The 15,191-nt window shown below is 45.5% G+C and overlaps 1 protein-coding gene across 4 annotated transcripts in view; it reads right to left on the reverse strand.

Annotated features, from left to right (window-relative positions):
- Positions 1-1,200: 1,200 nt before the first annotated feature.
- Positions 1,201-15,191, reverse strand: part of ATE1 (arginyltransferase 1) — a 198,063-nt gene continuing 184,072 nt past the window's right edge. For all 4 annotated transcript variants that reach the window (XM_063961848.1, XM_063961847.1, XM_063961849.1 and 1 more), the window contains 2 exons: positions 2,980-3,100; positions 1,201-2,617 (listed from right to left, as the gene is read on the reverse strand). In XM_063961848.1, the coding sequence (XP_063817918.1) occupies positions 2,439-2,617; positions 2,980-3,100 (300 nt within the window). In that variant the 3' untranslated portion in view covers positions 1,201-2,438. The remainder of the gene's footprint in view (positions 2,618-2,979; positions 3,101-15,191) is intronic.

The following is a 15,191-nucleotide window of genomic DNA, read 5'->3' on the forward strand; positions in this document are numbered from 1 at the left end:
TGAATACTTTCAGGGTGTACTGTATGTGTGGGTGTGTATATATATATATATATATATATATATATATATATATATACATACATACACACACACACACACACACATATACACGCACACTTTTTTGCTTTTCAGACATGCAGTTATTTTTGTTTACTGCTTTTCAAATTATAATTTCACATTAATAATAAAAACACAGTATGGGTTTAGTATCTGTGAGAAAATACCTATATTTGTACATTAATTTTGTTTATACAGAACATAGTTAACAAAATAAAAATAATCAAAGATAAAAACAGTCTAGGTTCTGCATTATCATTCATGGAATCACGTCTCCAGTGGAACACTACATGGATAACAGAAAACTGAGGTACTGTTTGGAGAGTCAACATCTTTGAGAGCTTAACTGGCCCACTGTAATAGTTTCATATCTGGGTTGTGCAAAGCTCTGCGCGCTTCTTATTGCATCGCTGTGATTGGCTTGGAACCAGAGTCATCCTTCTGAACCACAGAGAAAAGGGTGAAATAACAAGAGCAAACGCCAGAGAGGATTAGAACCTGCACAGAACACAAGAAGTAGAAGGGAGCCCAGAGGCTTCAGATGTAGGCTAAGCCCTCTAATTCTGGGCATATGGGTTTTATTACAGCACAGATTAGAGAAATGAACTCATGCAGGCTATTCGGGGAGGACACACTTTGGGCTTCCTCTATACGGAGAGCACAATCAGGCCACACATATTCTTCAGATACTTAGAATGTATAGTGCCTCTGTCTGGAAGTACATTAAAGCACAGAAGATAATTGGGTCCATACTCCGTAAACTCAAACTGAAAGATCAATCCTGAGTACAGCGCACATACCTGTCTTGGGCTACTAGAGAGCCCACAGAGACATGATTAATTATGTAACCAGTCGCCTAAAGCACCCCGGTCTCCACCAGCACACAATTATTGGGCCGAATGTGTACCTAGTACATAACTTTCCCATTTGTCTTAATATAAACTAAGTGTTCTCATCACCTATGCACATAAGCAGCCAGGTTCTGGCATGAACATTTGTTTAAGAGAATACAGTCTATCCATTCCCTAGGCCCAATGACATCACTGAAGCACCCTGGCAATTGTACCAGTGTATTGCCTATTTGCTTCTATTACCAGGAATTGCAGGAACACACCAAGCAATAAATATAAGACACACTGCCACTAAGTGATAAAGGCTTTTATTGGGATAAAAAGAAAAACATTTCAATGTCTCTTTAACCACAAAACTTAAAAGAAATACCATAAACAGAAGTGTAACTGACAGAAGGTTAACAGACCAAAAAAAGCATATCAATGTTTAGCCTCCCTTTGATTTATAAGATACGTCATCAAACCACCAATGTATTCCATAAACAGGAATCGCTTACTGGGTAGGACAAATTTTAACTTACAAATTCCAAGTAAGAAAGTGGGGAGCTTCTAGGGTGCACCCCCACAGGTCTATATGAATAAGGCATTGTCTGCCAACTACCATCACTGTCACAGAGGCACGTGGGGTGACAAGGGATCGGGGTGGGGTCATACTTAACTGGGTAGTCTCAGCTGTCAGGATAGAGGTTAAAGATCATAACACTGTAATATACAGAGGTGACAGGAGATGTGTTGAAGCCTTAGAATCACATACCTAGTTAGTGCTTTAATGGACTCACGATACCTTTAAGGCAAATTAATATTGTGGTCTATTTAGGTAAACGTTTGGTTAGCTATGCAAATGCCAGTGGCTGATGTAATATATTGCTCCACAGGGCACTGCTACTTTAACTTGCACAACTGCTAAATGTAAAAACAAATCAGTATAATAGATTCCAGGGTAATTAAACAAAAAGAAAACAGTCATCACACAAATAATTTAAAGTGCAACCAATTACATGCCAACAGCTTCACTCTATTGCTTTAGAGTACATTTTATTATATTATAAAGAATAAAGGTAGTCATTCTGGTATGAATGAGACTAGCAAAACATGAAAGACCACAGGTTTTATGTAATAAGGTGCGAGTTGTGTGAAGCAATGCGATTTTGGCGTTCTTGGCTGGAGATTTAAAGCAGCAATAGTTTAAAGAGCAAAACCAAGCTGGTTTTACTTTTGAATAATTGCTACTTTAAATTTGCAGGGCGAGTCCCCGAAATAGTGCTGCTCCATGCAAGTCGCACCCTATTACACAAACCCCCATATATAAATTTCTTTAAGCCCATTGCATAGTCCTCCCAGACACTAATCAAGTGGGAGTAGGAACATATATTATGGTAGGTAACGAGAGGCCATTGTGTGTAAGGTTTATTCCCATGCCAATCATATTAAGAGTCTAATACCAAGTTGGTGAAAATATGGACATGCAGTCTTCGCAGAAGGCTACTCCACAAAGCTTCAGATTTCAGAGGTCTATACAGAGTTTGGATTTCAGCTGCGGTACAGCAACATGCGTTGCGCACAGGTCTGGCCCACCAAGCTTGCATACTGTCTAACAACAGTCTCGTCACTTGGCCCCCTGTGTCTCTTCTTGTATACACTGTAAGGCATCACTGTACGCTTGTGCAGGACTCGAACGCGCCCCAGCTCTGTCAGCCGGTCTTTGTCCCCTGTGAAGTGGAGCACATGTTTTCTCACAATGGTATATCACAAGATGAGAGAAAGTAATGGAGGAGAAGTGAATTTCTCACAGCATCTGGGTGGAACAGGCACATAAAAGGAATACAGGACAGGGTCTTCAATGGACAGAGTGAAGAATATAATTGAGAACTGTTTTGATCAGTTGTGTGCGTATAAGAACATCTGGGTCCCAGCTGGATTACAGAGACCACCTCAGTTTGCACAATACTGAAAGCCTCTATGGGAGAGGAAGAATAGATGCTCAAGAGATTACATATAGAGTAAACTAAAAAAAAACAGCATCTATTCCCTTAGGACCTACAAATGTTAAAGGCAAAAGAACATTACTTACCTTCTTTAGGGTTGCTATTAAAGCGCGTGTATTTAGAGCGCTCAAGTAGTGGTAAACATTTCTCTATGGGAACCCAGGTATAGCTCTCCGAGCAAAGGAGTTCTGATGGCTTATACTGACCCTAAAAAGGAGAGGGATTGAAAACAAAAAAACAAAAACAAAAAGTTAGTGGCATGGAAACACAGACATATTGATCACGAAATGCTCTGCAACATGAGCTTTAAGGTCTAATTTCACCATTATAACAGGTCTAAGTGCTGACGCTGCACTTCGAAAACTGCAAAATCTATAAAGCACAAAATCGCAAGGGGTACTTTCCTCAGTGTACTAAGGGTCTTCAGTTTTCTGTGATTTTCTATGGCAATGTACGCACAGATTGTAGATTGTGAAAAACCCCAAAAACTCATAGCGCCGCAACTAGAACAGTTAGTACATCCAGACCCGATATTAGTCAGGCAGGGATTTATGGGAAGGTCATATAAGCCCGTGACTTAAGTGGCAGGAGAGAACTTCTGGCAGATTTATATTCCTACACATACAACTCTTTTATTGCGTAGTAAGAAAAGACAACGAGATCTTAAAATCAAGCAAGATTCTAAACAATGCGAGCTAACGGGAAAAAAAAAAAAAAGTACAGAAATAGGATGGTGCAGGTTTGGTCACTTGGTACTTAAAAGTAATGGTATTGCCATGTGTGGACAGATTTAAGGAACAGAAACTTTCCTCTGTGCATTTCTTGTGTACAATTCCTTTCAATTTAAAGAATGATTCTTGCAAACTGAGTAAGACTGATATAGATGCTTCCTTATACACCTATACATTTTGCACCATATGGTTTAAGTCCTCTGCCAGGATTCCCGTGCTGCGTGCTTTTTCCTCAATTTGGCTACCTTTTCCTGCAACTTTTCCTCAATCATGCCTCAATCTAGTTCCCAAATAGTGTTGTAGGTTTGTTGTAGCCAAGCACTTAGCATAAAGTCGCAGAGTAAGCATACAATATTTATGCATAGTGAGGATCACTCGTATCGGACTTGTGTGTGTACTTTTTCCTCAACTTTGCTACTTTTACCCTCAATCTTGTGTCTTTGTTCGCAAATAGTGTACTGGAATTTTTGGTCACGAAGGAATTGGTATAAAGTCACAGATTAAGTATAATTATGCATGGAGAGGGCCACTCGAATAAGAACCTGTGTGTACTTTTTCCTTCATTGTGCTATCGTATCCACAGTACACATCTGAATGATGTAATCCCATGCTCCGTCCTTCATTACACTGCGCGGTGCTGCATGCAGCGCGGGCAATCGGAAGATATATCTGACAGCGGGAGCACGCAGATTGGCCACGCGTACTAAACAATCTGGCAGATATGTTGGTCCGATTCAGGCCGATATCGTTTCAGTGTGTACCTGGACTTAGTTTACAAATAGTGTACAAGGGATTTAAGATTTGTGTGTTGGGACCGCCAAGTAATGTCCAGGGCTATTCTGCGCAATTTGAGGATAGGGGTAAGTGGACACATCTGTAAGCCTATATTTACAAATTGAATGTCTAAAGGTGGGTACACACTGGGCGATGTGCTCGTTGAGGAAACATTGCCTAGTGTTTTCCCTCCCGGGCCAGGCCGCTCGACGGCGGGCATACACACTTTGCGATATCGCATGGTGACATGCCGCTGCCGGCCAGAGCATGCCGTTCTGGACGAGGAGTCCAAATTGAGCTGCATGCACGGCCGACACGGAGGGTCGTTTACGACCCGCGCAGCGCTAGTCGGCGGTGGCATGCACACCTAGCAATAAAGTAACGCTAAGTGTGTAACCTAGCGCCAACACATTTGAAAAAGTTTCCCTTAGTAAAAGTGAAAATGTAGCACAAGTGGTAGAATTGTTCCCTGTCAGATGTCATTACAAAAACTTATCTACATACTGTCCATTTTTGGTGTGCCAGGTACTGCAAGTTTTCATAATTATAGTTCTAGCAGATCTTCTACTGTGCTTAAACCTCCTTTCCAGCACCACTGCATACCAGTAAATGTACTATAGTGATGTACAGCAGTATGCTAGACACTAGCTGTAGTAAGGAGATCTCTTCCAGTTCTGGCTGAAAGAACGAATGCCAACATGTATTAGCAATTCACAGAAAGGTGCCAGAATTACAGAAGTATAACAAACACAGATAACCGTATACACATACACAGATGGAAGTAGGACTAATTGAACCCCCCAAAATAGCTTAAACTGGAGGACACTACACTGATGATCATAGAGGCATATCATCTTATTTAGGAAAATAATATATACACAAAATGGGTAACAGACATTCCTTAATTATGTTTACATTCACTATAAATAAAGTAGAGACATCCAGATTGTTTTAACTAAAATGACTGATATGACAAGCAACTGGACTTCCGTGAAGGATGAACTCCACAACTGGAACAAATTGCTGCCAATGCATGCGGACAGCCCTGCAATATGCAGCCCCAATTCTAGAACGTTGCCGAAATCAGTGGACAAGGTTTATAGACCGTTATACACCTCCCTATTTAAGAAAAAGTTGTAGATTAAAGGTATGACTAAAATACAAGGTCCCAGATCTAAATTATATTCCAGTCATAAGTGTTATCGTTTGTTTTGTTTTTGTTTATAAAATAGTACAATGACAATAAAACATGCTAGGGATTACCCGTCACATAAGTTTCAATTTATCAAGCATGGACATGGCAACAATTAGAGGACTGTGATTTATATCATGAAAGGCAAAAACGCAAAATTGAAAGTGGGGGTGCTTTCTTTTTTTTCACATAACTGTACATTTGCCATTGTTGTTAAAGTGTACCTGTTACTCACACATTGTCGAGAGATACAGCCTTTAAATTCACTGGGAACTAGCAACATCACTGAGGCATGAGGTGCAGTGTGCCTTACGCCTCCATGACATCGCCACTTCCTAGCGAATTGATACATTCTCAGGAACGCTGCCCCATGCACAAAACAACTTTCATTGTGCGCAGGAGAAAAATACACGTTAAATTGCTGGGTCGCAACAAAATATTGATCACAACCAGAAACAGAGTAAAATGTAAGTAAATCATTATTTGCACAATTTTCTCTACCAGTTACTAAATAAAACCGTTCAACTGTAAGCTGACTGGGGGTAAATACGCCTATTGAATAAAACTTGCAATATAGGTCAGGGGCCAGCAGCCTGTTGCTTAGCTACCCCCCCCCCCCCCCCGACTAAATAAAGAAAAAACACGATTAACAACATCTAAACAGCCGCGAGGGCCCCAGTCACCACTGCTCTGGAGCACTGGGCTAGAATTAATAGGCATTAATACACAAACATAGATGCTGAATAGCACGCGGGTGTGGGATTTGATATAAAGAGGGACTGAAAGTACCAGCTTGAGCAGCCAAGCTGACAAGAGAAAACTCCTGTCCACTAATTTTTGTTTGGTAATCGAATGGTCTTTTAAGTAGTGCCATATAACAGGAATATTGGCACACACACATACACAACATGCCCCCGCACGGCAACATCAGAAGCAGACTGCAGTTTTCTCCCCTCCCTTTCAATGGGAATCTGGAGCCCTATCAAAGGGAATACTGTAAGGGAGTTGTTGAAGGGTCTGAAAAGATTGCTTGTTTTGTCCTATTCCATCTAGGAAAAGGTTGCAACGGGATCAGCCTTTAACAATGAGGAGATTTAGCACCGTGGAGTCCACACTGGCTGGTACAGAGAAGGTTAAACATACACTTCTTCCTCACACTCACATCTGCAATCCCTTTCTGCACAATAACCCCCGTTGAGATTTTATTAAAAGGGTATTAAGGCAGCTTTGCAGTTTAAGAGAACTCGCCGCTGCATAAACAAACCTTACCCCAAACTGTCATCAGCAGTGTATTAGGGACAGTGACACCTCAGGAGGGAGTGCGGCTGAAGGTCATGGCAGAGACATGCGACTCAAAATTGTCCTCATTTGATGAACCATGCCCAGTATGGAATGTGGTCCAAAGTTTATTATTAATCGCGTTACGTAAAACACCAGATAATCGCGCACGAAGCCAATATATGGAAAACAGATTATTTCATCCAAATAAAATGGCTTTAAAAATAAAAATAAATATTCTTCTTAATGGCTGGCACACAGTGCAGAACTGAAGCACTGTTTTCATCGACTGGTTTCATACTAAAACTGTACCGGTGCCATCAGAGGCTGTGTGAGGTTTAAAGCACGGCCAAGAGACACAGGCAGCTATGAAAACTAATTCAAGTACACGGATTTATTCCTATTGCTGAAAGTTCTACATGACAGATTAATTAGAGGGACTTCGGCTTATTAGAAGGGCATAGTCTTTGCATGTACATGGCAAATCAATAGCCACAAAGTTAACACACACATGTCTGAGTATTTATCTCTATATCTCAAGGTTATATTAACTATCCACGCATTGATGCCCAGAAAACCGTGTTGGTCCAGTGGAAAAGAAGCATAAGTGCCCTCGGGGGAACACATTCTGGTTTCAGTAATGGCAGCAGTAAAAGAAGGGGCGTGGTGTGGAATAGGAGCCTCTGATTGGCTGATAGCCAGAAGCCTGTAGGCCACTTAGCGCAAACCCTGATCTTGTTTAGAATCCTTGGTATGCAGCTATACCTCACCCACTATAAAAACAAACTTGATCCTTAAAATCACAGCAAGGCCCAAATGTTCTATACTACAAAACAGCCAATAGAGATGCAGGCAATACCAAACCAAAGTATACCACACTGCAGCAGGAAATTGTCATATACACCAGCCCTTAGTACCATCTAAAATAAAAATTGAACGTTACACATCTCAAAACATCAATAAAACATAACAGTCTAAGGGCGGAGAGGATACAGAGCATTTGCATAAGTAGGCAAACACCAGAGCAGGTCAAGCATATTACAGCATCGATGTATGGGGAACATCAGTAACAGAGGTCCAACTTAAAACAAATGAAATACCCGCAAGTCAGTTCGTTGTGGAGGAGCATACTTCGAGGAGAGCCACCTGGACCATATACAATCATATTTAGAGTCTGCTTTGCAAGCAATATACAAAGTGTTCATGCTGCACCGTTACATTAACCAGAGATAGCCAAGCCTCAAAACTCCTTAACCTCACCTCTTCACTTCACAGTGGACCTCCTCACCCTCCCATGTGAATGGAAGCTTACTGGATCTGGTTTTCACTCACTGTTGTGGTATTTCTGATTTTTTCAACTCCCCTTTTCTCCTCTCCAACCACCACATGCTCTCTTAACTAATCTCTCTCTGCTTCCCCATCTCTACCTCCTAAAGACACCATAACTAAGCATAACATTGAGGCTATTGACACCTCATTCCTATCTTCACTGTTTGACTCACTTCTCTCTCCTATACGGTCTCTCATGTCCTGAACAAGCCATACATCCCTTAACTCTGCTCTTGATTCTATTGCTCCACCAACCAGTACTCACCCTCGCAGATTAAAACCTCAACCCTGGCACACCAAATGCACAAGATATCTTTAAAAATGCTCACGTACTGCCGAGCGACAGTAGAGGAATCACGCTCTAAGGCAGACTTCCTCCATTTCAACTTATGGTCTTATCCTTCAGTGCTGCCCTTTCCCTCGCTAACAGTCATGCTTCAAGAATCTCATCCCAGTCTTCTAAACCCTGATGCCTCTTTGCCACAGTCAACTCCCTCCTCTGCCCACCCCCACCTAGTCTCCCCTCCTCACTGTCTGCTCTTGACTTTGCCACTTATTTCACATCCAAGATTGACTCCATATGTCAGGACATCACAACCCACCAGAAGATAATCAACCAGCCACCTCCTATCCCTTACCACCCCTCCCCATACCTCTCACCAACTCTGACATCTTTCTCCCAGCTATCTGGTGAGGAAGTCATGGCCCTTATCCGTTCCTCCCCCCACCTCCCCACTTGACCCTATCCTCACCGGCCTCCTCCTGCCTGTTCCCATCTTCTCAATCTCTCCCTCTCATCAGGCACTGTCCTCTCTTTCTTCAAGCATGTACTTGTCTCCCCTCTTCTTAAAAAACCTACCCTTGATTCAAACACCCTCTCCAACTACCGACCCATCTCGCGCCTTCCTTTTGCCTCCAAGCTCCTTGAGCATATTGTCTACAACCGCCTTACTGCCCTTTCTTTCCTACTCACTGCTTGTCACATTACAGTCGGAGTTCCATTCTCTCCACTCCACTGAAACTGCCTTCACAAAAGTCTGCAATGACCTCCATGCTGCCAAATCTAAGGGCCACTACTCTTTGCTTATTCTTCTTGACAGAGGCGTATCTAGGGTAGGGCGAGTGGGGCACGTGCCCTGGGCGCCTTGGCAGGCCCAGGAGAGGGGGGTGCCGCCGGCGGCCAGGGCATCATGCCCCACTCGCCCCCGTCAACCCTAAATGTGAGGGGAGGAGAGCGCAGCGTCTCTCCCTCCCCTCACCGCCGCTGCCAGCAGCGCTGCTGTGTACGGTCTCCGGCGTTAGCCAATCAGAGCTTGCGGACCGGCTCCTGATTGGCTGCCGGTCCACGAGCTCTGATTGGCTAGCGAACCGGCGCCAGACACAGCCGCCGGAGACAAGACGGGAAACCTGGATGGAGCGGTGAGGGGAAGGAGAGGCGCTGCGCTCTCCTCCCCTCACATAAGCGGCCGGTGAGTGAACGGGGGGGGGGGGGGGGGGGCACGGGCACAGTGGGGCATGTATCTGGCACCAAATGGTGCATGTAACTGGCACTGTGGGGCATGTATCTGGCACTGTGGGGCATGTATCTGGCACTGTGGGGCAATGTAACTGGCACTGTGGGGCATGTATCTGACACAGTGGGGCAATGTAACTGGCACTGTGGGGCATGTATCTGACACAGTGGGGCAATGTAACTGGCACTGTGGGGCATGTATCTGACACAGTGGGGCATTTGCAGAGAGTGTTATATTATATATATGTTATATATAACATTTGCAGAGAGTGTTATATTTGGGTGGGTTATTTTGTTTCTGTGCAGAGTCAATACTGTCTGCTTTATTTTTACACTGCAATTTAGATTTCAGCTTGAACACACCCCACCCAAATCTAACTCTATCTGCACATGTTATATTGCCACCCCCCCCCCCCCCCCTCGCAGTGCACATGGTTTTGCCCAACTGCTACCATATTTGCTGCTGCGATCAACTCTGAATTAGACCTTTGATACAATGGGCACGTACCAAAGCTTCCAGAATGGGCGGGAATGTGTGATGACGCCTGCAGCACCGCCTGGTCAAACTGGGTATCCTCTTTGGCCAGGGTATCAAACCTGTAGAACTTCACAAAGGTGTTCTTCCCCGACCAGGTAGCAGCTCGGCATAGTTGCAAAGCCGAGACTCCACGGGCTGCTGCCCAGGAAGACCCCAACGATCTAGTAAAGTGGGCCTTCAGAGAATGTGGAACAGGTAAGGCTGCCGACACATTGGATAGTAAGCCTAAGCCAATGAGCAATGGACTGTTTAGAAGCAGGGCAACCCTTTTTCTGTGCATCATACAGCACGAACAAGGAATCCATCAACTTTCGGCAGGAACTGCTGCCTAGTCCTGAACTCCGCTCTGTACTCATAAAAGACCAAGTAGGGACTATTACACGATAAGGCCCCCAATTCTGAGACACGCCTAGCAGAAGCCAGGGCCAATAACATCACCGTCGTCCACGTAAGGTACTTGTCTTTAACCATCATCAGAGGTTCAAACCAGGAGGACTGTAGAAATTCCAACACTACACTCAAATCCCAGGGTGCCGTGGGCGGCACAAAAGGAGGATGTATGTGAAGGTCTTAACTTCTGGCAATACTGCCAATTTCTTCTGGAAGAAAATGGAGAAAGCTGAATCTGGACCATAATAAAACCCAGACGTAAGCCCTTATCTACACCAGCCTGCAGGAAACGTCCCAAGTGGAACTACGCAGGCGGATACGTGCGTTCCTCGCACCAAGAGACATATCTTCTCCAGATATGATGACAGTGTTTTGACGTCACAGGTTTCCTGGCCTGAACCATGGTAGCAATAACCCTTTTGGAAAGGCCCTTGTGAGCCAGGATATTCCGCTCAAACTGCATGCCGTCAAACGAAGTTGCCGTAACTCCGGGTAGACGAACGGTCCTTGCTGAAGAAGATCTCTTCTCATTGGCAGAGGCCAGGGGTCTTTGACGGACATGTCCAGAAGAACCGCATACCACGTCCTCCGGGGCAATCAGAATTGCCTGGACTCTGATTCCTGATTTAGGACCCTTGTGAGCAATGGAATCGGAGGAAACAGGTAGACCAGCCGGTAAGGCCAATGCGACGTCATCTACTGCCCTCGCCTGAGGATCCCTGGTTCGTTAGCAATACCAGCGAAGCTTCTTGTTGAGTCGAGAAGCCATCATGTCTACTTGTGGGCATGATCTGCTGAAACACCTGATGGTGGAGCCCCCACTCTCCCGGGTGGAGATTGTGACGACTCAGGAAGTCCGCTCCCAAGTTGTCTACTCTCCGGAATGAAGATTGTGGACATTGCTCTTGCATTTCTCTCTGCCCAGAGGAGTATCTTTGACACTTCTCGCATGCAGGCCCTGCTTTTGTCCCTCCTTACCAATTGATGTACGCCACTGTCATGGCGTTGTCCGACTGAACTTGGATCGCGCGATCCCCGAGTAGAGGAGAGGCCTGAATCAGAGCACTGTAGATCGCCCGAAGTTCCAGAATATTGATCGGAAGTAGGGCTTCGTGGGCTGACCACCTGCCCTGGAACTGAGCCCCTTGGGTGACAACTCCCCATCCCCTCAGACTCGCATCCGTCGTGAGGAGGATCCAATCCTGAATCCCAAAACTTCAACCTTCTAGTAGGTTTGAGTACTACAGCCACCACAGGAGGGAAATCCTGGCCAGAGGTGACAGCCGTATTATCCGGTGCATCTGAAGAGGTGATCCGGACCACTTGCTCAGGAGATCCAATTGAAATGTTCTGGCATGGAACCTTCCATACTGGATCCCCTCGTATGAGGCTACCATTTTCCCCAACAATCTTATGCAAAGATGGATGGATATTCGAGTAGGCCGGAGAACCTTTCGGACCATTTCCTGAAGTGTTCTTGCTTTGTCCTCTGGGAGGAACACTTTCTGAGCCACAGTATCCAGCAGCATTCCCAGGAACAGGAGCCACTGAGTTGGCTCTAGGTGGGATTTCTGTAAATTGAGAACCCACCCATGGTGTGACAGAAGTTGGATAGTGCGGTCTATATGGAGCAATAAAAGCTCCCCGGATCTCACTTTTATCAAGAGATCGTCCAGATAAGGGACACTATTGACCCCTGGACCCGGAGCTGGAACATTATCTCCGCCATCACCTTCGTGAACACCCTCGGAGCTGTGGACAGGCCGAAGGGTAGCGCCTGGAACTGGTAGCGATCATTCAGCAGGGAAAACCTCAGGTAAGCCTGGTGAGGAGGCCAAATCGGGATATGGAGATAGGTGTCTTTTATATCCAGGGAGACCATGAACTCCCGTTCTTCCAGGCCCGCAATTACTGCTCGCAAGGATTCCATCTTGAACTTGAAAACCTTTAGGTAAGGGTTCAAGGATTTTTTATTCAAAATGGGCCTTACCGAACCGCCCGGTTTCGGTACCAGGAACAGGTTGGAGTAGTAATCCTTCCCCTGTTATTACAGTGGCACTGGAACAATGACTTGGGACTGGACCAATTTTAGGATTGTCTGTTGCAGCATAACACGCGTATCTTCCAAAGCTGGTCAGCTTGATTTGAAAAATTGTAGGGGAGGAGCGCCGTCGAACTCCAGCTTGTAGCCCTGAGAAATGAGGTCCTTTACCCAGGTATCCAGGCAGTAGCTTTCCCAGATGTGGCTGAAGTGACGCTGCGGAGCTCCCACCTCGAGATCCCCTCAGGGTGGGTGGGCACAGTCATGCTGAGGCCTTAGTGGAAGCTGAACTGGTGCTCTCCTGAGAACCTGCGATTGCTGGTTTTCTTGTCTTATCTCTGGTGCCTCTAGCCGCATTGGAGGCACCTAAGGCCCTAGATCTAAATCTGTTAGACCGAAAGGACTGGGTAGACGGCCCCAGGTAGGAACGTCTAGCCGGCAGGGTCCCAGAGGGGTGAAACGTGGATTTCCCTGCAGTAACTTTAGAAATCCACGTATCCAATTCAACCCCGAAGAGCCAATCCCCTGAAAAAGGGAGAGACTCTACACTGCGCTTGGACTCTGCTTCCGCTATCCACTGACGCAACCACAAAGCTCTGCGCGCCGACACTGCCATAGCAGTGGTCCTAGCATTAATGTTGCCTATCTCGTCGAGAGGGTCACACAGGACACGTGCAGTGTCCTGAATGTGTTTTAGGAGAGTCACCGTAGTTACCAGGGGCATATCCACTGAGAGGCCCTCCTGAATTTGAGTAGCCCACATATGAATGGCATGAGTCATCCAGCAACCTGCTATGACCGGTCTTTGTGATATACCTGCTGCTACGTAGATAGACTTCAGTGTAGTCTCTATTTTTCTATCCCCAGGGTCCTTCATGGTAAAGGAGTCCGTAACAGGCAGTACCGCCTTTTTAGATAGGCGAGAGATTGATACGTCATCAGCCGGGGTTTCTTCCCAGAGTTTCCTGCCTTCGGGAGCAAATGGGAAAGTGTGCAAAAACCGTCTTGACACTTGGTATTTCTTATCTGGATTTTTCCAGGCTAATTTAAACAGGTCAACTCTGCAGAATCAGGGAAAGTGACACTGAGTTTGTTCTGTGTTAAGAAAAATGACTGCTGTGCTGCAGCGTCCTCTAGAGGGAGTTTTAACATGTCCCGTATAGCAAGAATGAGGGGTTCAATACCCTGTGTAGAAGGGGAATCCCCAGGAGCAGGATCCAATTCCTCCCCCTCCTCCTGTATCTCCTCTCATCAGAGTCTGAGAGTAAAGCAGGTAACCCACGCTTTTGTGGCCCTGTTCTAAAGAGAGGGAGCTGTGGAACATCTGCCCTTGCAGCTAGGTCTGCAACAGCCTGCTGCAGTTGTTGAGTTTTCTGATTATTAGCAATGAGCTGAGATGACATATCTGGCAACATAGATTTTATGGCACCAAGCCAGAAAGGATCTTGACCGTCCCGTCCCCCGTCCCCCCCCCCCCAGCCACCTCACTGGATTGTGAGGACTGGCTGCATTGTTCACACGATATGGAACCAGATGTATAGGGAGAGAATCTGGCATGACATACAAGGGGATTCACCAAATGATATTCAAAGTATACCCCTTTCATTTTTTAGTCAGGTACTGAATAATAAAAGTTATGTTTTAAATTAATAAACTACGAATACATACATATCATAAAAAAGAGTGCTCCAAACAAAGGAATTTCTTCTCTTTTGTTGAGTTGTGGGCTTTTCCACACCCACCAAATAAATGTGTATCTATGACATACAGTGCATAATTGGTGTTTTACCATGCTTACAGAAAACAACATTTATATACATACACACAAACAAGTAATAGAATAGCAAGCCTGCCCTTACTGTATGCGAGAGGGAGACAGAGAGGAGGCAACAGCACATCCAAGCTAAACAGCCCCAGTGAGGCTGCAAGCTGTTATATCACGGTGTAACACTGGAGTATTAGTCATTTTCAGGACACAGACTGTGTACAATAGCGGCTCTCCCCCTTTGCTACACCCCTGTACCAGTTTTCCTGTGTATCCTGAGTGTCTGAAGGAGCTGTGTGTGCCTACTGCTGCAGCTGTAAGCAGAGGAAGGCGCCAAAACACCGCTGGTCCATCTCTGAAGGAAGCTCCACCCCATGTAATGGTGCTGGAGTTTCAGTGAAATTTATACTGGCAAAGTCTCCCTACAAGTGTAAAACATCACAGCAAGTGTTAGGTTTCACTACCGTTGCCAGTAAACACAGGGGGGCTATAGTGGGTCCCACCCAGGAGGGCCCTGTATGCCGTCCCTGCGTTTTTGCCGCACCAAGAACCGGGTGATCCCCCTAGCGGGGCCCCCGGTTTGTGCTCACCACTGTCGTCATCTTCAGGCAATGTTAGGGGTGTGCGGCGTGCTGCGATTGTGACCGCTAAGGCACAGTGCCCTGCTGTACAACAACTTCCCAGGTTGGTGGTCCTGCAGCGGGGAAGCGGCTCTGACACCTTACAGAGGCCGGTGACCACCACCCT

Source organism: Pseudophryne corroboree, chromosome 3, assembly GCF_028390025.1.
Source record: "Pseudophryne corroboree isolate aPseCor3 chromosome 3, aPseCor3.hap2, whole genome shotgun sequence".
Classification (NCBI taxonomy): Eukaryota; Metazoa; Chordata; class Amphibia; order Anura; family Myobatrachidae; genus Pseudophryne; species Pseudophryne corroboree.